General features: G+C 37.8%; 1 protein-coding gene across 3 annotated transcripts in view; it reads right to left on the reverse strand.

Annotated features, from left to right (window-relative positions):
- The window catches only part of KIF27 (kinesin family member 27), a 253,192-nt gene that overhangs the window by 169,355 nt on the left and 58,669 nt on the right, over nt 1–25,168 (reverse strand). For all 3 annotated transcript variants that reach the window (XM_033927630.1, XM_033927611.1, XM_033927620.1), the window contains 3 exons: nt 19,793–19,974; nt 5,595–5,719; nt 1,673–1,822 (listed from right to left, as the gene is read on the reverse strand). In XM_033927630.1, coding sequence (XP_033783521.1) covers nt 1,673–1,822; nt 5,595–5,719; nt 19,793–19,974 — 457 coding nt within the window. The remainder of the gene's footprint in view (nt 1–1,672; nt 1,823–5,594; nt 5,720–19,792; nt 19,975–25,168) is intronic.

Raw genomic sequence — 25,168 nt, forward strand, 5'->3', positions numbered from 1 at the left:
GACAGTTTTGATGACATGCATGCTATGGGGAACTAAAGCATATTATGGAGAAACTAAGAACCCACATGCTTTGCTGAATCTAAGAGAATACAAACAGAGTCTTATAATAGTTATCTACATGGCTGTAGTGGATAGGACAAGAATTGGTTGACGACTCAGGTGCTCTGAATTATGGTGCGCTAAGACTTGGTTCTTTAAAGTTTGAGACCAGGAGTGCTCTGGTTCATGAACAGTAGTGACTTTACTGCTTTCCAGAAGGGCAGTAGGTTGTCAATTGCTCTGATGGCAGGAGGGAGTTGCTTCCGTAGTTTGGGTATGCTGTAGGAATACAATCACTTTCAAGCTGTCTCCAGGTGGAGGCGATTTGCTGGAGGGTTGGACAGCCTGAGTTCCAGTTGCAATTGGAGGGGCCACTGTGGATGGTAGATTGGGAACTTCCTTGTTACATAGTCAGGTGTCATGTCGTGGAAGCGTTTAAACACCACCACTAGTTGCCTGAAGATGTTGCTCTGGTGTATTGGGAGCCAGTGGGCTTGGTTCAGTGCGGGGGGAGAGGTGGTCAAAAAAGCCAAGGTTCTTTAGGAGTCAAACTGCAGCGTTCTCGACTCTCTGCAGTTGGTTTTGCTCTTTGGCAGATAGACCGTAATAAAGGGCAATAGTCCAGGCGGGACAGCACAAAGGCATATAACAGTTGGGTGATATCAGTTTCGGTGAAGTAACGGCGGATGGGTTTTATTTGCCATACGTAGTAGAAGGAGGAGGATAGTAACTTGGAGATTTGTGTTGATGGTCAGGCCAGCGTCCAGTGTGATGCCCAAGCTGGACATTTGGTCTTCTCGCCACCAGCTGATGATTTTGACGCACAATTCGACAAATGTTTGCAATGTTTTCATCAGTTCTGCTTGTTACTAGCTGCCCTGACCTTTCTTCATCAGTGACACTTTTTCTCCCCTCAGAAAAGTGTTTAATCCATTTGTACACTGCCGTTTTCTTCATAGCATTATCCCCATAAACTTGGACTAACATATCCCTGATTTCACTTCCACTCTTGCCAAGTTTAACAAGAAATTTAATGTTTGTTTGTTGCTCTAATTCAAGCTCCGACATTCTTGTGATGGCACACAAAAACATGCAACAACAATAATGAACACTACTCAGCAAGACACCGCCACACGTCAACATGAACATAGCTGTGGGACACTGATATACCAAGGGTATGAAACTTTACTGAGTTGTTTGTACAGTGCTGCCAACATAAGTGCATGGAAGCAAGTTCGTGAACTTAATTGTCAGACCTCGTATAATTTTTCAGGTTGAGACACATGTTTGAGTGTTAGCTTTTATTAAAAAATAGGCTTAAAGCAGGCACCCTTCTGCTTTATCACATTGGTACCTTGTTGTAAAATCAATCTGATTCTGATGAGACTATACATGCAACGGCTTAGAATTGAGTGAACCCAAGAGCCTTACATGCTCATTAAATGCTTTTTTTGGTGCCACAAGTCTAAAGATAGCATTTAAAATAGTCACTTGACTATCCTAAATCATTTGTCATTGCCTACTTTCTGACTTCCAAAATGGTGACTCTATCATTAAAGATTTATTATAGATTATATAGCTGTGTACATGCATATTTAGTTGGGTGCATGATTTTATTTTTAACATGCATTACCTGTTTTTATCAGTTCTTTTATGAGTTCCTCCTTCATCTTGATATTGATGCTAATTTCACGCATTTTTTGTTTGGCCTCATTGAGCCTTAGCTCTGAATGCCTCAAGTTCTTCATATTTACTATTTGGCTGTGCTGGAGTCCTTCCACATCTACAGTTAGCGATAAGAAACAATGTGCTGAAAGCGTGTTTTATACACAACAAGTAATTGTATATAAGCATTTTTACAAGTATATAACACACTCATAAAATGTCACTTATAAAATTAACCCCAAAGTACATGAAAAGACAAAAATGTGCATACTATTAAGAAATCTGGGTGTGGGTGTGTACAAAGGTACATTTTAGGTAGAGCACAAGTAGCATCAGAATTTATATATGTATTTAATAAAATATAGTACATGTATACTTTACCAACAAATATTTGTTTGCTCCCATGCAGATGTAAATGTCCACAGCTTCTTTTAGCAATGATTTCTGTGAGTAATTTTAACAAAGCACCTAGGTAACTAAGAGGCTCATTTTCAAAAAAGAAAAATGTCCAAAAAGTGGCATAAAGAGGCAGATGGACATTTTTCTCACCAAACTGTTCCAATTTCGCTATTTTTGAAACCTATTTTCTAGATGGATTTCAATGCTGTTCATCTGCAGTTTGTCTAAATCTCAAGGGGGCATGTCAGAGGCGTGGTTTGGGCAGGACTAGGGAGGGCTTATGACCTAGATGTTTTTCTGCCATAATCAAACTGAAAAAGTACCAAAAAGGTGTCAAAACTGACAAGATGACCACTGGAGGAATTTAGACATGACCAGTGCTGGCGTTAGGGGAGGGCAAACAAAGCAGCTGCCCTGGGCTCCATAGCTCCAGGGGACCCCACGGTCTGGACATCTCTTCTCCTTCTCGGTCTACCTCCCTCTCTTCTCCTCACCTACGCAGTCTTTTAGAATCAAACTTTTCATTTTCAGAGGGGCCCTGACAAGGCAGACATTTTCACAAGCTGCCAACGGCCACAATCCACAACCCCCCCCCCTCCGATGCAACTTCCTGTTTCCACCTGGGTGCATCACGGCTGAGGGAAAGCTTTGGGGCAGCCACTGGCAGCTTGTGAAAATGGCTGCTGCACCGGGGCCCCTCTGAAAGGAAAAGTTTGATTCTAAAAGACCACGTAAGTGAGGGGAAGGGAGGGAGGTAGACCAAGAAGAGGAAGAGTTGTTCGGACCACGAGGCCCTCTGGAACTATTTTAAGTTAGCCCAGGAGGTGAGGTGGGGGAGGGAGGGAGGGAAAGGAAATGCAGACCTGAGGTGGCGGGGGGGGGGGGGAGCAGGATTAGAAAAATAATGAAATGAGGGGGAAGAAAAAACAAGAGAGAATTGGTGGGCAATGGGATGGAAGAGGGATTTTACAGGGGCTTAGGTAGCCGTACAGTTTGGGGGCAGGGGTAAACTGTGTGTGGGGAATAACACATTCTTCTTCTCCTTCACTCCCTCTCTGCAGGTGACCATGCATTGTTTTCCCTCACCCACTTTCTATGATCTGGTGTGTTTCTCCTTTCCCTCTTCCCTGTGTTGTTCCCACGTCTCTTTCCCCTATTCCTTACTTCACACGCTGCCACTGCAGTTCTCTGGAATCAGTTCTTTCAAGGCAACCTCACTTCTTGCTAACCTGAAACCTTTCATTTTGCACAACACTGCAGAGAGAAAGCTTCTAGGTCATTAAGAGATGAGGTTGGCTTGAAAGAGCTAATGCTAGAGAACTGAAGCAGCAGCATGTAGGGAAGGGGAAGTTAAAGAGACACCAGGACCATGGGGGAGAAGGGAATGTAATGAGAGAGAGAAAGACACTAGACTGCAAAGTTTGTAGAGTGGGGGGGGGAATGCTGAACAGTATATGCATTTGGACTGGGGGAGCCTGAATCAAGAATTGGGGGTGGGAGAGGCTGGGCTGTCAACCCCTCTGTCAAGGGAAATGAATGGCAGAGATGTTGGACCCAGGGGAGGCAGGCAGGCCCTGGGAAGAAAATATAACATACCTAACACATAACATTGTACAGTGTTCCCCCGGTCGTTTGCGGTCGGTGGTTCATGGTCCCGGTCAATTGCGGTATTTTCCGACCGCAAACTGCTGACAAGGAGAGGGCAGCGGGAGAGGCAGGATAGAGCAGCTGGAGCGTCGCAAGTGCAGGAAATCACTCGCAGTATGCTACAACCACCTCTTCCTGCATTAACTCAGGCCTTATTCAATCAGGAGCTGCTCTGACATGCATATCCAGAATGGATAAGGCCCGACTTAATGCAGGAAGAGGCAGTCGGAGCATACCATGAGTGATTTCCTACACTCGCGGCGCTCCGGCTGCTCTCACGCTGCCCTCTTCAGTCTCCCCGATGAAAAAACATATTCACGGTTTTTCAAGATTTGCGGGGGTTCCTGGAACGGAATCCCCGCGAATATCAGGGGAGTACTGACCTACTCAACCGCGTAACCATAAGTTCAAGTTTACAAAAGATTATAAACAATAGACAATTTAATGATGGCAAAAAATTACTTGACCAAGTATTTTGAAAAAAGATAAGTTTTCAATTGAGTTCTAAAATGTTTATAAGAACAAGCTCCAAGCAATAGCGATCGAAGTTCTCTAGCGTGGGAAGCTGCTTGAAATGCTAGAGTGTGGTCAAGAAATTTCTTGCTTTTATAGCCCTGTACTGGTAGAAAAGTAAACAGGGCAAGAGATCGTCTACTATATTTGTACGATGCTGAAGAAAATTTATTGAAATTCAGAAAACACAGACGAATCACCTTATAAGTTATCCAACCCACAATCCAATATCATTGATCAAGAACAAAGGGGGTATTAAGGATAATAATAATAATAACAGTTTATATACCGCAGGACCGTGAAGTTCTATGCGGTTTACAATGATTAGAAATGTTACAGATTAGGAATGTTACAGATTAAATGGAATAAACAAAGTACAGACTTAGTTATTGATAGTTCTAACGATCATTTGTTGAGGACTGAGATTGTATAGGTTGGTTTCCTAAGTATTTCAGGAACAGATGTGTTTTTATATAATTCATATAATGCTTGCTTTGAAGAGATTTTTTGCACACATCAGTGTCCACCTTCCATTTTATGATTTGATATAACACTTCTATTGACCCACTACTTCTTATCATTCAAATGATACCCCATTTTGATAGCAAACTCACCCCAAAACAACTACAATGGGAATTTGAAGTATCATAAGCAATGCGCTATTCTCAGTAATGAGACTTCCTATAACATGGATGTTATTTCAAGTCTTCATCCTGAATGCATATAATGTAATCATTTACTTCAAAACCTCCTTCCAAACCAGATGCTCAAGGCCCAGTCAGGGGAGAAGCACGATCTTTGGGCACCGGCACCTCCTGTGGGTTGGTGCTGCGTGCCGGTGCCACATTGAGGGTAAGCATTCAATTTGGGCGGGCGGGGGATGCCAGTTCGTGTGGGGGGGGGGCGAGCATTCGTGAGGGGGGCGGTGTTTGTGGGCAGGGAGGGGGATGTGGAAGCACACCAGTGGCCTCGGGGGTGGTGGAGCAATGCCGGTGGCTGGGGGGAGGGGAGGTGGAACCAATCAAGCGAGTTTCCCTTACTTCCTATGAGGAAACTCGCTTTGATATATGAGTATTTTGGTTTATGAGCATGCTTCTGGAACTAATTATGCTCGTAAATCAAGATTCCACTGTACTTCTCAATTTATGTTTCACATTGCAACATTTTGAGACATTGCCATTCACATGCCATACATTTTTAATGGAATATGTCTATTTTAATATATTTATACATTCATCTTTACATTTGTAAAATATGTCACTAGCTCTGATGATTTTGCAAAAATGTTTTAATTCAGACTTCCTAAACTTTTCTAAAATGGCACTGCATACCTCTAGTGGTTTCAGCAGGTGATATGGGTTCATTCTGCTTAGGTATTTGGCATTGCAAGGTACTCAGTTCTTGTGCAGGAGTGACAGGAGCCTGCTTTCGAGTCCATGTGCGATTTATAGAACGCCTACATTTAAAAAAAATAAATTATAAACAGAATTTAAAATAATGTGAAATGTGTAACCTGCCCCATCATCCTGTATTTTACTCTTAAATTTTCTAACTTATCTGACCACACAAGAGCTGTATATAATTTAGATTCTCTTGCTTACCAAGGGTTGAAAAGGAACAATGATATGAAAAAGTCCCCCTCCCTCCTGATTTCTCCTAGTATTGCATTTATGCCACACTAAATAGTTTCTGAACTTAAAACAAAATATAACATTAGACAAAGACAACATAGGAAAACAACACAGTTTGTAAATTAGTATTTCATTTACTTAAAGAACAAAGTTATCCAACTCTCATACACATTTTTGTGGATATCTTTTGTTTCATGAGTAAATCAAGGAAAATGTTATTGTTTACCTGCAATTACATCACTTCCTTTTCCAGAGATAAATTAAAAAAGATTTGACATCGATATGTGAATATTTCTTAAGAAAGAACTGAATATTTCATGGGGTGTCCTTATTTTTTCACATGACTGTAAGTGTAACACTGTCAAAGGCTTTGCTAAAATCTAAATACACCACATCTAGCGCACTCCCTCTATCCAATTCTCTGGTCACCCAGTCAAAGAAATTGATTAGATTTGTCTGACAAGAGAATCCATGTTGCTTCTGGTTCTGTAATCCACAGGATTCCAGAAATTTCACCATTCTCTGTTTTAAAAGCATTTCCATTAATTTGCTTACCATAGAAGTCAGACTTACCGGCATGTAATTCCCTACTTCTTCCTTACTTCCACTTTTGTGGAGAGGGACCACATTCGACCTTCTCCAGTCCTTTGGTACCACTCCCGACTCTAGAGACTTATTGAAAAGGTCAGTCAACAAAGCCACCAGAACCTCCCTACATTCCTTCAACACCCTCGGATGTACACCATCTGGCCCCATCGCTTTGTCTACCTTTGTTTTAACTAGCTCCTCATGAACACAATCCTCTGAAAATCGATCAGGGTCTACCACTTCTCCATCCCTATCCATATTTGACTTCTGTGGTCCCACTCCCTGCACTTCAGCTGTGACAACAGAACAGAAATATTTGTTAAGCAATTCAGCCTTTTCTTTGATCAGCTTCAAAATATTCCTCCCCTTCACCTTTGAGTCTCACAATGCCACTTTTGCACTATCACTAATATATCTAAAAAATGTATTTTCTCCCTGTTTTACTGTGCCAGCTATTTTCTCTTACAACTGTACTTCTAGCGTTCTCCCTCTATCCAATTCTTTGATCACCCAGTCAAATAAATTGATCAGATTTCTCTGACAAGACCTATCTCTAGTGAATCCATATTGCCTCGGGTCCTGTAATTCACTGGAATCCAGAAACTGCACTATTCTCTGCTTTAAAAGCATTTCCATTAAATTTACTTACTACATAAAGACTTACCAGCCTGTAGTTTCCCTACCTCTTCCTTACTTCCACTTTTATGGAGAGGGACCACATCTGCCCTTCTCCATTTCTCCAATACCATTCCCAACTCTAGAGAAGCATTGAAAGGGGCAGACAGATGAGTTGACAGAACTTCCCTAAGTTCCCTCAATACCTTCGGATGTACACCATCCGGCCCATCACTTTATCCACCTTTAATTTAGCGAGCTCCTCATGAACACAATCCTCTGAAAATTGATCAGGTTCTACCACACCTCCAGCCCTATTTGCTTTTGTTTTCAGTAGTCTCATGCCCAGCACTTCAACTGTGAACAGAGAACAGAAATATTTGTGAAGCAATTCAGCCTTATCTTTATCAGCTTCTACATATTCCTCCCCTTCACATTTGAGTCTCACAATTCCACTTTTATACTTCTATCACTAATATATCTGAAAAATGTCTTCTTCCCCCATTTTACTGTGTCTGCTATTTTTTCTTCCATTTGCATATTTGATTTCCTGACTACTCAACCAGCCTCTCTTAACTTTTCCAAATACTTTTGCCTGTCTTTTTTCTGTGATCTTTTGTAGTTTATGAAAAGTAATCTCTTTTCCCTTACCTTTTCATCTACTACTTTTGAGAACCAAAGTAGCCTTTTCCTCTTACTTTTACTTACTTTTCTTACAAAATGGTTTATTGCCCTTACAATAATAGATCCCTTCAGTTTTGCCCACTGCTTTCCTACTTCTTCCAGATGTTCCCATCCAGACAATTCCTTCACATAATCCCCCATTTGAACACAATCAATAAATAACCTTACAGGGTTCAAAATTGGAAAAAGAGCTTTGTGTGACTGCTGTTCTGAATGAACTTAGTTTTCACATATAGTTCTTAATTCCAGTCTTGAACCCTATAAAGGGATTTATTAATTGTGTTTGGACTCCTGATGAAAGCTTTTGCTGAAACACTACCAGTGATGAGTCCCCTTTCTGCCTAATAAAGAGCGTGTTCTACTGCATCCCATTTGCATGCCTTGTTTGTTCCCCACCTTGTTTGTTTGATATATGAACTATAAAGCACATAGATTTATCTTTTATGACCCAGATCAGTTAAGAAATTTTCTTTCTGCAAAGAAAATTAGAAAAAAAATCCCAAACCCCACATTGCATGAGAGAAGCCATTAAACAAACATATTACACCTTTTCACTACTTCAAGGGTAGTTTTCCTTTATTTGGATCTCTCCCATATTTGTGGACTGATAATGCACTATTTTCTTTTCCTTTGACTATATTTGATATGTTGTCATAAGAACATAAGAATAGCCTTACTGGGTCAGACCTATGGTCCATCAAGCCCAGTAGCCCGTTCTCATGGTGGGATGTTTGTAAAATATTTTGTAATGCAAAAAAAAAACCCAAAAAACAAAATGCTATGCTTCAATCAAAGGAAATTCCAGAAGGGATGAAAAAAATAGTTTTTGAAATATATGTCTGAGAAGGGTTACAAAACCATTTCTAAAGCTCTGGGACATCACAGAAACACAGTGAGAGGCATTATCTCCTAATGGAGACTTGAAATAGTGGTGTATCTTCCCAGGAGTGGCCGGCCAGCCAAAAATTATCCCAAAAGTGCAGCAACAACTTATCCAGAAAGTCACAAAACTTCCCAAGCACATCCAAAAAACTTCAGGCCGTTCTAGCTTCAGCCAAGGTCAGTGTTCCCGACTCCACAATAATAATAATAATTTTATTCTTATATACCGTCAAAGCCATAATAGTTCAAGGCAGTTTACAGTAAGAAGCGCTGGACAATCAGTGAAGAAACAATACAAATCACCAGAAATACATACATACATACATACAGGATAAAAATAACATAAAACAATGAATCCTTAGGTTACAAATCGATCAAACAATTGCGTTTTTACTAATTTTCTAAATCTAAAATAGGATGGAGCGTGCATGATAATATTACCCAACCAATCATTCAATTTACCTGCCTAGAAAGCAAGAGTTCTGTCCAGGAATCTTTTATAATGACAAGCCTTTATTGTTGGGTAAGTAAACATATGGATTCTATGTGTTAGAGCAATCCAAAAGAAAGTGAGAGACCAAATACGCATGGGCCAAGCCAAATATTAGTTTAAAGCAAAGACAAGAAAATTTAAACAAAACTCTTGCTTCCATCGGCAGCCAGTGTAATTTTTGATAATAGGGACTAATATGTTCCTATTTTTCAAACCAAAAATTAGACGAACTGCTGAATTTTGAATAACTCTGAGTATTTTAAGAGTTTTTTTGAATGTTCCCAAATAAATAATTTTTTTTTTTTTTAAATTCTTTATTCATTTTTACATCTTACAACAAGTGTATCAATAAGTTGACAATTAAAATTAAATACATCACTTGAATTTCTGTCATATTAACAATAATACATAAAAATTTAACTCCTTCCCACCCAACCCTCCCATAATATATGCAATTAAATATGAAATATTCGATGAAATATTCTTATTTACTGATCCAAACCATTAATAAAATTCAAAATTCCCCCCCTCCCATCCCTTCACTTACATTGTACTTATAATGGAAAAAATGGTATCTATTCATTACAATAATTTGTCAATGGCCCCCATATCTCTTTAAATTTTTTATAATTCCCTTTTTGTATGGCAATTGTTCTCTCCATCTTATAAATGTGAGGGGCGTGGCTTGGTCGCACATGAAAACGGTCGGGTAGCGGATGAGCTCCGTGCTGACAGACTGTTTTAAAGATTAAAAAGTCACTTGAAAGATTTTTCTTTTTGGCTGGAGAAGTGGTAAAGGTAGAATGACGTCAGGGAAACAAACAAAAAATGATTCAATGTTTGGAAATACCGGAAGCGTAAAAAAATAAAAAAATAAATAATATTACAATAGTCAAGCATGCTTATGATGGAAGATTGAACCAGCAAACCAAATGGAGAGTAGCAAGGCAGAAATCATTGCTATTCTAAAATAACATCTCTCATTTGCAAACAACACACCTCTGTGAACTTCAGACTTTTGGGAAAATGTTCTATGGACTGATGAGTCAAAAGTGGAACTTTTTGGATAACACAGGTCCAATTATGTCTGATAAAAAGCAACTACAGCATTCCACAATAAGAACATCATGTCAACACTCAAAACATGATGAAGGTAATGTGATGGATGTGATGGATGCTCTGTCAGGACCTGGAAAACTTGCTGTTATTGAAGAAACCATGAATGCTGCACTGTACCAGAAAATTCTCACAGAGAATGTCTGATCATCAGTCTATGAACAGAAACTTAATTGGCTTATGGAGCAAGAGAATGATCAGAAACAATAAAGTCAACATCTAAATGGATGAAAAGAAACAAAATTAAAGTTTTGGACTGTCCTAGTCAAAGTTCTGACTTGAATCCAATAGAGAGGCTGTGGCAGGAGCAGTTCATGCATAAAAATCTACGAATATGCCTGAACTAGAAGAGTGAATGAAGATTCTTCAATACCAATGTAAAAGACTGACATTAAATTATAAGAAACATATGCTGCTAAAGGTGTTGCAACTAGTTATTAAGTTCAGGAATCAGTTACTTTTTCACATGGATGATATGGGCTTTGGATAAAACTTTGTTCTTTAAATAATATTTCATAATATTTCAACAATTTTTATTGATGACAATACAAGGTAACAACATAGCAATGAAACAGTATAAAAAATGACATCATCACTTTATACAGGAAGTAAACCAATACTCTCCCCCAGCAGCCATGAACCATTAACAAAAGAAAAAGTCCTGGTGAATCTAAGGGAGAAGAGCTGAAACATGACACAAAGAACAAACCTTTCACCTTTGTGAATGCACTGGCTGGGGTAAGAGTACCCACCCTTTCCCCTCCCAGAGAAAAAAAGAGAAGAGGAAAAAAAAGGGGAAAAGTTTTCCATCTTACAGCGGTATAAATAGTCAAGAATAACCAACAAGGATACTCTCCCCAGGGGGACACGACCACCAGACCCCCTACTACTCATTGTGAGAAGTCAAAAGGAGTTAAGAATAAGGCTTCTAGCTTGATGTGGCAAAGAGTGTACGTAAGCTCCCCAGATTTTCAGAAAAAGTTTCTTCTTAAAGGAGGTACATAGTTGATCCTTTTCTAGTAAAATTAGGGAATGAAGATGATTTCGCCAAGCCCAATACGATGAAGGGTCGGCAGTGGTCTAAACGCGCAATATCGCCTTTTTAGCCAATAGTTCAGCCTTTCGCACAAAAAGCTTGTTAAAGCAGGTACCGAGTCGGAAAGCCTCACATTTATCCAGAAGAAAGCCCACCAATGAAAACACAATACTGTGTCCAACCAGGACTTCTAAATATCTAACTACACGCTTCCAGAATGCCTTGCCTACCAGACAACCCCAAAAAGCATGGAAAAAGGAATTCATACCCAACCTGCACGTCAAACAGTAAGATGAGTCAGTCAATCTAGATTTAAACAATTGTTCACGGGTAAAATTGGCATTCCTGCAATTCAGCACTTGCCGACAGAGTAGGAATATGTGCAATAAGACAATGGAAATCTAAATCCTGTGGTATAATACCAAGCTCCGGTCCCCATTTGCCACAGAGCACCTCCCAAGACTTCCTGACAGAAAGAATGTACAATTCTTTATGTAGGAAGGACACATCTATAAACCTGTCAAAAAGTCTGAAATTTGGTACCTAGGTCCAGGCCTAGGCGTCTCATATCTAAAGATCGTACATAATGCTGCGCTTTGTTCGTTAAATAAATTAAGCAATAATTTAAAAACTGATCTCCAGCTATTGGCTTTGGAGGAAGGAGTGTATGGGAATGCAATGGGGAAGAGGAAGGAGGGGACCCCAAAATCCCCTAGGCCTTTACTTGGAGTTAACCAGTCACTGGTTCAAACTGGTGTCCAATTAGCTCTGTAAATAAAATTAAGATAGCCATTTTGCTGTCCTAAAGTTTATCTGCTTACTTAACCAGTTGGTGGTTAAAATACCAAATCACTAAAAGGTTAAGTACCAGCTCCACCCATGGATCACTCTGACACTAACTGGATAGTGAAAGGATGGTTAGAGTTGATATTTAGTGGCACTGACCAATTAAGTGGTACTGACTTATCAGCAGTAGGAGAGAGAAATGATTTAACGGGACAGAAACCTCTCCTGCAAATTCTTTCTCTTTGAATATTAATAATAATAATAATTTATTTCTTATATACCGCCAAAGCCGTAGAAGTTCGAGGTGGTTTACAATAAAAAAAGGGCAGGACAAACAGTGAAAATTGGTACAATCAGCGAAAGAAGAAACAATTAAGAGGGCTGAACAATTAGACAGAGTAAATTTTTTACACTGGTTTAGCTCAAGGGAAAAAATGATGTGACACCAATAAGAAGAAACAGAAATAGAATTTACTGTCAAAGAAGGGTGGCCAGGGGCGTGGCTTGGACGCGAATGCTGACGGTCGGGTGAAGGAGAAGCTCCGTACAAACAAGCTTATTTTGCAGAGTTTGCTACAAAAAAAGATTTCCCATTATCTTGATGGTGTGATAGATTAAAATCTACCTCCTTAGCTGAGACGGAGAGACGTTTGAAAGATGAAAATCAAAAGTAAAAGTGCCGTTTTTTGTATCCTGAGAGGGGAGGTGTGAAAAGCAGGAGATTAACGGAATTTGAAACTGCTGGTGAGCTACCTAGAGACAAAGATAAAATTTTCTTCTTTATAAATAATATATGAGGAGGTTGGTGCCTGTCATACTATAGAGATAGGCTGTTTTGAAATGGCTCTCCTCTGCCGGTGATGAAGCGAGGTATGCTGTAAAACCTACTTGGCAACGGTTTTCTTTTTAAAACTGTTTCCTTGCTGCCAATTTCGCAAAAGGAATTGCGAATGACTAATATAAACATAGATATAATGTAATATCAATCTCCTCTGCTGCTGAAATTGAAAAAGATTCTGATATAGAGGATTGTTGGTTTTTTCTTTCTCTTCAGCGCTTGGGCTGTGAGAAAGATGACAGAATAAAGGATTAACGGTTTTTTTTTTGACCTGAAGAAAGGTAATATCGAGGTAGTTGAGAGGCGCTGAAAACTGATGGGACATATACTTCAAGAAAACTAGAGTAAAGAAAAGGATATACTGGACGGAATACTGCTCTCCTCAGTAAGGGCTGCGATTGGGCTTATAAGAGGAGAGCCAGAAAAAAGGATTACCGATTTTTTCAGCGCTGATGCAAAGTGTCAACAATAAAAAAGTGACTAACGGATTTAGTAAAATAAATCTGTAAAAAGATTGACCAGCAGTATCTAAAAATATAAGGAAAAGAAAGGCTGCTAATTTGAGTGTTATTGCCTTCATAGAGGCTGAGATAAGGCTTGAAGGAGGAGAAACAGAGAGAAGGACTACCGACATTTTTTTTTTTTTTACTCACAGCAATAGAACTTGAGACAAATAACTGACAGTTGCTCTAAGAATACTGAAATAAAAGTTTTGAGCCTGTTCTAAATATAAGATTGGGACAGATAATTAAGAAAAGAGAAAAGAAGAAAAAAGGAAAAAAGGCTGAAAAAAAAAAAAAAAATTTTTTTCTATTTTAAAAAGATAGAAACAAATCCTGAAAGAAAATTACTCATCAATTTTTTTTATAAATTGAAATAGCAAAATAGTAAAAACATAAATTGAAGACTCAAAAGAAAAGAGACAAGCGACAAAATATTGAAACTGATACAAAGAGACAGTGAAGATAGGCTGAGATAAAGAGAAGAGAAGAATAACAGAAGATGACATCTAAAAAACAAAACAAATGTGATTCAGAAGCAAGTGGTTCCGGTATTGGTAGCAGCAATAAAAGATCAAAACCAGAGCCAAATAACACACCATCAAAAGTTCCATTGCCATCGGATGAAAGCCCCGACGTCTTGGAAGAGTTGAGACAAATTAAAGAAATAGTATTAGACAGCAATAAAAAACTAAAAAAAGCAATTGAAGATGCTGCAATTCTCACCAAAAGAGTGGATATAGTTGAAAATAGAATAAATGACCTAGAAAACAATACAGAACAACTGAATACAGACATGAGAAAATCTAAAATAATATGGAAAGAAGTTGAAGAAATTAAAAGAGACTTGGAAGACAGCCGAAATCGAGAAAGAAGAAATAATTTAAGGATCATCGGGATTCCGGAAGGGGTAGAAAAAAATGACCCTATAACATTCCTGGAACAATTTCTACCTAAAATACTACCTTTAAAATTCAAAACTGCATTAGAAATAGAAAGAGCACACAGAATACCAACACAGAATAAAAACCTTCAATCAAGACCAAGAACTTTAATATTTAAACTTTTGAGACACCAACAAGCAGTAGAAATCTGCCAACTCGCAAAAGAAAACAAAAACCTCAAATGTCAGGACGCAAGAATCCACATTGTCCCTGACTTTGCAAAAGAAACTGCATCAAGAAGAAAACAATTCCTAGACATGAGACCCCAACTACGAGCTCTAGGGGCAAGATATGGCCTTCTTTATCCAGCAGTAATGAAAATCACCATAGCCAACAAAACTCAAAACTTTTCAGATCCTACAAAACTTCAGGATTTCCTCGATCAATATGAACAGCCAATGACCTCTTAAACAAGAACTTAATATCGAATACTATATTTGTATTTATATTTATATTTATATTTAAACTAATAAAACATAAAGATTAAATATGGAATACAAATGTAGAGTTCGATACAGAAACAGAACTTTCAACACCAACTGAAAAGAATGGGAAGAACATGGAACTATGATTTGAACTGCAAGAACATTCTAAACAACGAAACTGGGAAAAAGTTTGTCACATGTTGTCATATGTAATAATCTCCCTAAAGAATAGGGAAAGAAAAATAATTTCATACATAATATTTAAAAATGAAAACATTTCTTGATACCACTTAGAATTCACTGTTAGTAAACATTTACTTTATTATACAATACAAACCAAAACATAATAATAAACTCAAAAAATAAATTATACATTGGGAATTTATAATAGAATGAAATAAATTAAAACATCTCTAAAAGGGGAAATAAATTTAAAAAGATAAAATAAATAATAATGGTAGTAAATATAGTTATATATTGTAACAGCTTGTAGGAGTTATATACACCTAACCTCAATATGCGTATCCAAGTGGTCATATTAAAAAGGGGAGGGAAGGGAGGGAAGGGAGGGAAAGAAAGGGGGAAAAATAATGGAGAATGGGGTAAAGAAGAAAAAGGAGATATTCTAAAATATTTTAAGTACTGGGAAAAAAAAAAAAAATTTAAGGAAAATAATTTATATAATTTTAAGGAAAATATATCAAAAATACATAAATGGATCTTAAAATAATATCCTTAAACGTTAATGGTCTAAATCATATGATAAAAAAGAAAAAAGCACTATTATTTTTAAAAAGGCAAGATGCGGATTTATGCTTTATACAAGAGACCCACCTCTCAAATATTGAATCTAGTAAACTACAAGGAGGTTGGGTCAAACATTGTTTTTTCTCACCAGCTACAAAGAAAAAAGCAGGTGTTGCTATTCTGGTAAATAAAAAATGTACTGCTACATTCAAATTAAAGACAGCAGATATTAATGGAAGATGGATAATTGTGGAAATGAATATGGGAAATACTACCATGACGTTGATTAATATATACGCCCCTAATTCGAACCAAAATGAATTTTTTAAAACTCTTCAACAATTAATTTTACCACTGGCTACTTCAAATCTAATAGTAGCGGGGGATTTCAATGCTGTTATGGATCCTATATTGGATAAAAACCCAAGTAGATATATGAAATCAATGGGCCTAGATAATTTAATACAAACTTGTGATTTAATGGATATTTGGCGTATACTTCATTTTGATGGACGGGAATTTTCATTCTGTTCTCATGTTCACAATTCTTTTTCAAGAATAGATTATATATTTATATCAAAACATCTAGCACATCAAGTAACAAAAGCTGCCATTGATCCAATCATTTTATCTGATCATGGTGGGGTATGGATTGAAATTAAGATCACAGATCAAAATACAAATAGACCAATATGGAAGTTTGATAATGCATTGCTTGCTGATCCAATATTCTGTGAAAATTTTCAAATAAAAATGAAAGAATTTTTTCAAATAAATGATAAAGATGAGATCTCTAGAGAAATATTATGGGATGCATTTAAAGCATCAATAAGAGGACAAATTATTTCTTATTCGGCATATCTTAATAAACAAAATAAAAAACAATATACTAACTTAGAAAAAGAAATAAAAAATTTAGAATTAAAACTTATAGAAAAATGGGATTATTCTACACAACAAGAACTGTTAAAACTTAAAGGTAAATATAATGAAATATCATCAAAAATGATAAGAAAAGATTTATTTTCTCAGCAGGCACTGTATTATGGAAACTCAAATAAGTCGGGAAGAATACTAGCAAATTACCTAAAAGTGAAAAAAAAGAAAACAAAAATAATTGCTATAAAAGATGAAAAAGGTGATACACTAACAAAAATTGAACCAATCTTAAAACAATTCCTAAAATTTTATAAATCTCTTTATTCTTCCGAGACTTATTTAAATAAAGAAAAAGAAGGTTTAGAATTCTTGAAACTATTAAAGGGTCCAAAAATTCCTGAACATATAAAGCGAAGTTTAGAAGAACAAATATCACTAAAAGAATTAGGAACAGCTTTGAAATCCCTTAGAGTTGGATCCGCTCCAGGTGGTGATGGTTATACAGTGGAATTTTATAAAACATTTCAAAATTTTTTATTACCCTATTTATTAAATCTTTTTCAATATCAACTAAATCAAGGTTGTACTAAAGGCACTATGGCAGAATCATTAACAATAGTTTTACCAAAGCCAAATAAAGATCCCACTTTGGTATCAAATTACAGACCAATTTCTTTAATAAATGTAGATGGAAAATTATTAGCAAAAATACTTGCGTTAAGATTGGCTAAAGCTCTTCCCCATATTATAAGTATGTCTCAAACAGGATTTGTTGCTCAAAGACATTCATCTCATAATACTAGATTAGCTTTTCATATGTTATACTTAACAAAGAAAATGAACGAGCCAACTTTTGCTGTTTCTTTAGATGCAGAAAAGGCTTTTGATAGAATAGAATGGACATTTATGTATCAGACATTGGATTGGTTTGGAATAGGTCCTGGATTCACACAAATGATACAAACACTATATAACTCCCCTTCTGCTAGATTATACATTAATAATACGTTTTCAGAAAAATTTAATCTACAAAGAGGAGTTAGACAAGGATGTCCTTTGTCTCCTTTATTGTTTGATATTGTTTTAGAACCCTTAATATTAGCAATCCAACAAGTAAAGGAGATACAAGGTATACCTCATTCAGATAAAGAATATAAAATATCAGCTTATGCTGATGATTTATTATTATATTTGAGGAACCCAAAATCTACCATTCCACATTTACTTGAACTGATTGAAAAATTTGGAAAATTTTCAGGATATAAGATAAACTGGAACAAATCAGAAGTACTTCCATTAAATATACATTGTACAAAAGGTTTATTTAGATCATTCTCTTTTGTTTGGAAAGAGGATGCAATTAAATATCTTGGAATTTGGATTACAAAAAATTTAGATGACACAATGAAAATTAATGAAAAAAATTTATTACAAAAAGTAACAGAGATGTGTGAGCAATGGAACCCTTTACACTTATCTTGGTGGGGAAGAATACAAACTGTTAAAATGATGATATTACCTGTAGTCTGTTACCAAATGGGAATGATACCAGTTTTCTTCCAAAATTCTTTTTATAAAAAATTAAATAAAATATTGACAAAGTTTATTTGGCTTGGGAAAAATCCCAGAATTGCTTTAGTGTCATTACAAAGATCAATTGCGGAGGGAGGGGTAAATTTTCCCAACTTTTATAGGTATCATCAAGCCTATATCTTACGTCATGGTATGTATTGGATCCTCCCAGAGCCCACTATAAATATACCAGATTGGTTTTGGCTAGAATGGAGACTTATGTTTCCATTACGTCTTAGTCATGTAGTTAGTATCACGATGCCAAGGCTATACAAAGAACATAAAATATTCATGGATACATGGAAAACTTTAAGATACATAAGTAATCTAACTCCTATTCCAATTAGTAAATCAACAACTCAAACAATTTGGTTAAACCCCAAGATCAAAATAGGCGGTTTCAAAATAATCTGGAAAAACTGGATGACAGCAGGTATTCGTATTTTAGACGACATAATAAAAAATGGTAAAATGCTGGAATTTTCACAATTGCAACATAAATTTGATCTTAATAAAACACAATATTTTAGATGGTTGCAATTGAAGCAATCCATTCAGGTAGGGTTCCCTGAATGGAAAAATCTTACTAAATATCACAGCTTGGAATTCTTGTGTTTCCAGATAAACTCAATAGGACATGAAGCTGCACAGTGGTATAAATTAATATCCGGATATATAAATAAAAAACCAAAAAATGGTCTTAGAGACATTTGGAGCATTGAGATAAAGCATCAAATTAGTGCATCTCAATGGCCACGACTTTGGTCTTGGAGGTTAAAATGTACGGTATCAGCATCTATGAGACAAACTTGGTTTTTTCTTTTACATAGAGCTTTATGGACCCCTACACGTTTACATAGAATTGATAGCTCTAAATCTAATAGATGCTGGCACTGTCATGTTGAAATTGGGACATTAGACCATCTTTTATTCTTCTGTCCATTCATCTTAACATTCTGGAAATCAATTTGGCCTCAAATTAATAGGATGTTAGAAAACCCAGTAGCCTTGACATATGATACTATATTATTTGGAACAACAATGAGAACAAAAAGTCAAATATCATCAAGTAATAACAAACTTTTGTTTATTTTAACTGGAATAGCAATACAACAAATCACATTTAATTGGAAAAGACATGACAGGTTAAATTACACTTTCTGGTGGAATTCTGTTTGTCACATATATAAAATGGAGCTTACCATAGCAACACAAAAAGGATATATTAATAAATTTCAAAAGATATGGAGACCATTAACAGATTTTTGTAATGAATGATTAACTTTTCCCAAGATAGAAATTTGATTAGAAGGGAATGGGGTGGGATTTTATTTTTGGTTTTTACACACTATATTAATATTGAATGAATTTACAATAAAATTGTTTTTAAATATTATTGATTGAATGGGAGGGAGGGAGGGGGGATTAACACATTCAAAAGAAATTATATAAATTTAGATCTACTGCATAATATTATAAATTTTGTATAAAATTAATTTTCTAAAAAATGTTAAACTTGATAATAATAAGTGTGTTTATCAAGTGTATATGTTTAAGTTTCTAATAAGTATATTTGAAACACTTGTTGTAACAAAAGAAAATGAATAAAGATTATAAAATAAAAAAAAAAAGAAGGGTGGCCATATTTGAATTCCTTTAAATTTATTTTTAAAACATATTTTCCAATATTCTAAAAATCACGAGCAAGAAATAATCGGTTGAATTGAGACAGAACAGCAGCAGAGCAATGCAAGCCAAATTCAAACTAGAATGCATAAGGAAATACAATTTACCTGAATGAAGACTTCTTTCTGTTTTCTTTATTATTGTCATCATCATCTTCATCACTCTGATCTGAGAACTGACAATGAAGAACTTCATCTTGCTGTTCTAGGTGATCTATTACCATCTGGCTGCGAGTTCGGAATCCTGCCACGACCCGATCCAGGGAATACATGGGAGGACTTGTATGTACCTCAAAATAACAAGAAAAAATGAGAAAATGCATGTACAATTTTTTCACCACCATCTACTACTTAACATTTGTTGTTAAAAGAAAATCAAAAGAGCTAGAAGTGAAGGTATATTCTAACATTAGAAGAGTGAGCTGAGAACTAGGGAATCCCAGTTCAAATTCCAGTATGGCTCCTTGTGATTTTAGGTAAGTCATATAAACCTATCAGATTCTAACAAGAAAGTACATTCACAAAACTATGAAGTGAAGATACCCAAGTCTATCTGGTTAATAATTTTTTTTTTTTTATGATTCTATCCTCTAGAAAGCTGCCCAGATCTTGTTTAAACTTGGTTATGCTATCAGAATTAATCCATTCTCTAGTAGCAAATTCCATAACCCAGATGTTTACAAACTGCAAAATTATTATTTTTTTAAATTTAACTCTGCTATTTTTTGGTTGAATAAAATGTCCTCTAATTCTTAGTAGATTCTTGTTTTACTTGTAAGTCTGACATTATTTTGTTGGTTTTTACAACTATGTTTTTTAGAAAGTTGTACATCGCTTAGCAAATTGAATAAGCGATTCATCAAATATCAATAAAAACTTGCCATGGGGCTCATAACAAAAAAACATCTAAAAAGTGGCCTAAATGGGTACTTGGACGATCAAAAAGCCTGATTGTCCAAGTACCCATAATCAAAGCTGGTTTTAGACGTATCTAAAACCAGCTTAGGCCTTTCCCCTGCCTCTAAACGCATAGAGCGAAAAGAGGTGTTTTTAGAGGAGGGGAAAGGGCAGGAGATGGGCTGACCTACACCCAGACGTACAGCAGGTATAACCAAAAGTTTAGGCAGGTTGCCTAGTCGGCACTTATACATTTTGACTTAGACCAAGTCAAAACAGGTATAAGTGCCGAAAAAGGGCCCGCTGAGCTGATAGCGGCTGGTGTGATCAGCTCAGCGGGCTGACAACCTACCGACACCCCACCGCAACCATCGCGGCAGGAGAGATGGCTCATCTCCCCTGCTGCGATGTGATCATCCCTCTACTCGAACTGCTGCGACCCGCGGCAGGAGAGATGCCCAATCTCTCCTGCCGCAATGCATCACCCCCCCCCTACAACGATTCGGGCAGGAGGGAGCCCAAGCCCTCCTGCCCTGTCAAACTGCGACCCCCCCAAAAGCATTGGGGCAAGAGGGGAGTCCAAGCCCTCTTGCCCCATCGAACCGCGACCCTCGTCGACATCGGGCCAGGAAGGAGCCCAAGCCCTCCTGGCCAGGTGGGAGCTCACCCTTAAAGGGCAGCCAGCTCAATGTAGCTTTAGAAGGTAAATCACCAGACCATTGCCAGATCCAGAGCATTCTGTGAGCCAAAACAGAATAGGCACCAAGCTTAGCGCAAACTTTTTTTTTTTTTTTTTAATTCTTTCTTTATATTTTTCAAAAATTTGACAATAATATCAGTCATAAAGCAAAAATACAATGAACTGAAATAATTTTCATCATCAAGGATCAAAAACTCTTGATCCCTACTTTTAGGATAATAAACAACTTATCAAAGTATAGTTAGTCCACAATTACAGAGAATGGAACTAAAGAATAGACTGAGAAACATCATAAGGATAACTCAATAATAAGAAAGAAAATAAAGACTCGGCTTAATAACCCCAGAACCATTTATCATTGAGCAGAACTATTTGGATTGAATCCTCATGGTGAGGAAGTTAATTGACCTTTAGCAGCAATAAATTTAGATAGCTGCTGTGACTCATAAAATACATATCTATTCTGTTGATCTACCAGTACACATTTACAGAGGTAGCGCAGAATGAAAGTTGCTCCTAACTGCAAAACCTGCGGTCTCAGAAGCAAAAACTGTTTTCTCTTTTTCTGGGTAGGCCTAGATATATCTGGGTACATCCTCACTTTATATGTCATAAAGGAAACTCTCTATCCCTAAAAAAACAGCTTGAGCAACCATTCCCTATCTGAATCAATAGTAAGGCAAACTAATAATGTTGCAGTGACCTGGGCATCCATCTCTGACCTCTCCAGGAAATTAGTCAAGTCTAAACTATCAGCAGATTCTGCTGATTAGGACTCTAGAGATTTGACCTTCCTAGGCAAGTAATAAATTTTAGAGAGATATGGATATGATGTCTCAGGTACTTTCAAAATCTCATTTAAATACCTTTCAAACATATCCAATGCAGTAATAGATGCTACTTTAGGAAAGTTTATAACCCTAAGGTTACACCTTTCTAGTTGCATTTTCCAAAATTTCATACTTGAAATGCAAATTCCCGCTATCTTTAACCCAGACTAGGGGCTTGTGCCTCCAAAGATTTCAGCCTGGTATCACAATCCAACGACTTGTTTTACAGGCAAGAGATTTTGTTCTTTAATTCCAAGTGTTCAGATAGCACTGAAGTATACCGATGAGAAAGTTGCTGCATTTGACTGCCCAAAGAGGACTGAAGATTTGATATAACCTCCCATATCGTTTCCATACTAAAGACTTTGGGTCTCTGCAGAGGAGCAACTTCCATTCTGAGCTCCCCATAATTACAGTTCCTTGAGCTGCGGCTGCCAACATAATCCTAATAGCCTCCTCCTCGTGGGTTGGATCCATTTCCCCCACCGGCAATGTTGGTAACTTCTGGCGCCACTCAGATCCAGATTCCCTGCTTTGGTGGTGCATCAGGGGAACGTCTCGGGCCTTCCCAATCTTCGACTCCACTTCCGTCGCCACAGGACATGCTGGTGGGTTCCGCTCCTCCAGAGATAGGGTGGTATCATCAGTGGAGTAACTGCACGCCTCAGTCAACGTGCCTCTTCCTGCTGAGGATTCATCCGGCAACTGTGTTCAGGAGCTGTGCTCCACGAAGGCGTCCATCAGCCTGGCTGGCAGTTGTGATTCCTCCGAGAAAACCCAAGGTTTAGATTTCCTTTTTATCATCAAGTAAGCTGAAGAAAACAATTCTCCTGCCAACAGCGTCTCCGTGTCTGCTTCAAACCACCATCTTAGATAAGCTCCATCCCCCATTTTCAGCGCAAACTTTCAAGATGTCATACAAGGCATCAGCCATGTAATCCACTCCAGAGATGAGCAAATCCAAATCACAAAGCACCACCATGTTAGGATCATGGCGTATCTTGAAATAGCATACCGCGACCAAATCAAACAGACGCTTAATGATGAAATCCACATGTCGGTCCTGGACATCCTTCAGGACAACCCCCCTTCCCCCATCGCTGAGGAGTTATGTGCACCTGGTGACCTGCATCACCGAAGAATCCACCTGCGGGGAAATAAAGTGCTTGTTAAAGCCATCCACCATGGGATAAAACTTCACCATGGCTCGAGCACATTTCAAGGGACCCTCTGGAGTCTCCCAGATACCTGTAAGAAACTGCACAATGTCAGGATAAGCAGGAAAAAAGGCAGATTGTGGCCTCTAGTCACTCATAAGGGAACATTCCGCAGTGACTGGTTGTTCCATCTGAAGCTTCAGTTCCTGCAGAGATTCAGAGATTAAATCCACAAGGTGTGCGGGTTTGAAGAATCTACACATAGTGGGGTCCTCCCCCAAATCACAGGCTCCACAAAAGTCCAGATTCTGGAGATCTTCCAGATCCATGGCCACCGCAGTGCCATCCTGAGAAAGCAAAGAAATGGAAAGATTGTCTTGTACAACTGCGGGCACAGCTGATGTACTCCCCAGTACTCCCACAGGAAGGCAATAAGAAAGACCCTGGTCCCTCGAAGCAGGGGTCCCTGTGACTGGTACAGAGGCCAGTGGATGAGAAACAGGCAGAGACTTCTTAACTAAGTATGCCTGATAAAGAATATTCACAAATTCCGGGGGAAAACCATCCTTCGTGGCGGGAGCCAACTTCTGTGCCTTAGATTTGGAATGCTTGGAAGATTTATGAGGTTTATCATCGGAGTTATGCTTGCATTTCACTGAAATGCCAAGAGCACATTCCTCAGGACCCCTGACGCCAAATTTGCATGAGTCGGGGCAGAAGGTGCTTGAAGATTCTCCCCAGAGGTCAAAGGCACTGCCTCTCTCTCTCTCTCCTTCCTTCCTCCCTACCTCCCTCCTTGGTCCAGAATCTTTCCACCTCTCTGCAGTCTCTTTCTCTCTCTTCCTTCTAGACACCCCCAAGTCCAACATCTACCCCCTCTCTTCTGCCTCCCCTTTGCTTCAGGTCTTTCTGCCTTTCTCACTCTCTCTGTCTTCCACCTCCCCAGGGCCTGGCATCTCTTCCTCTTTCTTCCATTCTCCCCAGCCTCCCCATTCGCAGCCCAACTTCTCTCACTCATTCTCATAATTGCCATTAATTGGATTTAACTGAAAGTTAAGCACCTAACTCAAAAAACATGAATCTATAAAAAGTAGGCACCTAGTCCAAAGCATCTACCTATAAATAGATGTGGTTTAGAAGTGGATTGTGGGCATGTTTTTGAGTTAGGCACCTGTTTTTTGACACAGGGGCAGGCATTTAGGCAAAGAAACCCCTGGCTTACAGTGCACCTAAAAGTTAGGCTGCCTAAAGCCACTTAAGCAGCGCTAAATGCAATTCTATAGTGTGCCTAACTTTTATAGAATTGTGCTTAATGCTGCACTAGTAGGCACTGAATTTTTAGGTGACATATATAGAATCATGGTCTGTTTAGCACACTTTACTAACAGGGTTCCTAAGTTATATAAACTAATGTTTTTCAAAAGGAAGTAAATGCTGAAGCATCTGAGCAATTGCACATACCATTTGGCAATCTGTCCACTTAATATTTGTTAGAGAATACAATTTTATTATTGTATATACCATATGAACTACAATTTGTACGCTTATGTGCACAAATGGTCTGAAGTAAGCACATAATTTGGCTCATTTTCAAAAAAGATATGACACCCAAAAGACGTCATAAACAGGCACTTTGACATCTTACTAGTCAAAATGAGTGAGCATTTTTGAAACTGACTTTTTAGATGTCTTTCTGACAGTTTTCTCTCCAGTACATCTAAATCATATGTGGGCTTAGCATGTGGACATTTTACAGCAATAATCAAACATATTACAAAACATCTAGGGTATAATTTGGACGTTTTAGGCTAGACTTGTTTTAAAAATGAATAAAGGCCAAAAAGGTACCCAAACTGACTAAATGACCACTAGAGAGATACAAATATGGCCCCCACACAAT

The sequence above is a fragment of the Geotrypetes seraphini genome, chromosome 1 (genome assembly GCF_902459505.1).
Source record: "Geotrypetes seraphini chromosome 1, aGeoSer1.1, whole genome shotgun sequence".
Lineage (NCBI taxonomy): Eukaryota > Metazoa > Chordata > Amphibia > Gymnophiona > Dermophiidae > Geotrypetes > Geotrypetes seraphini.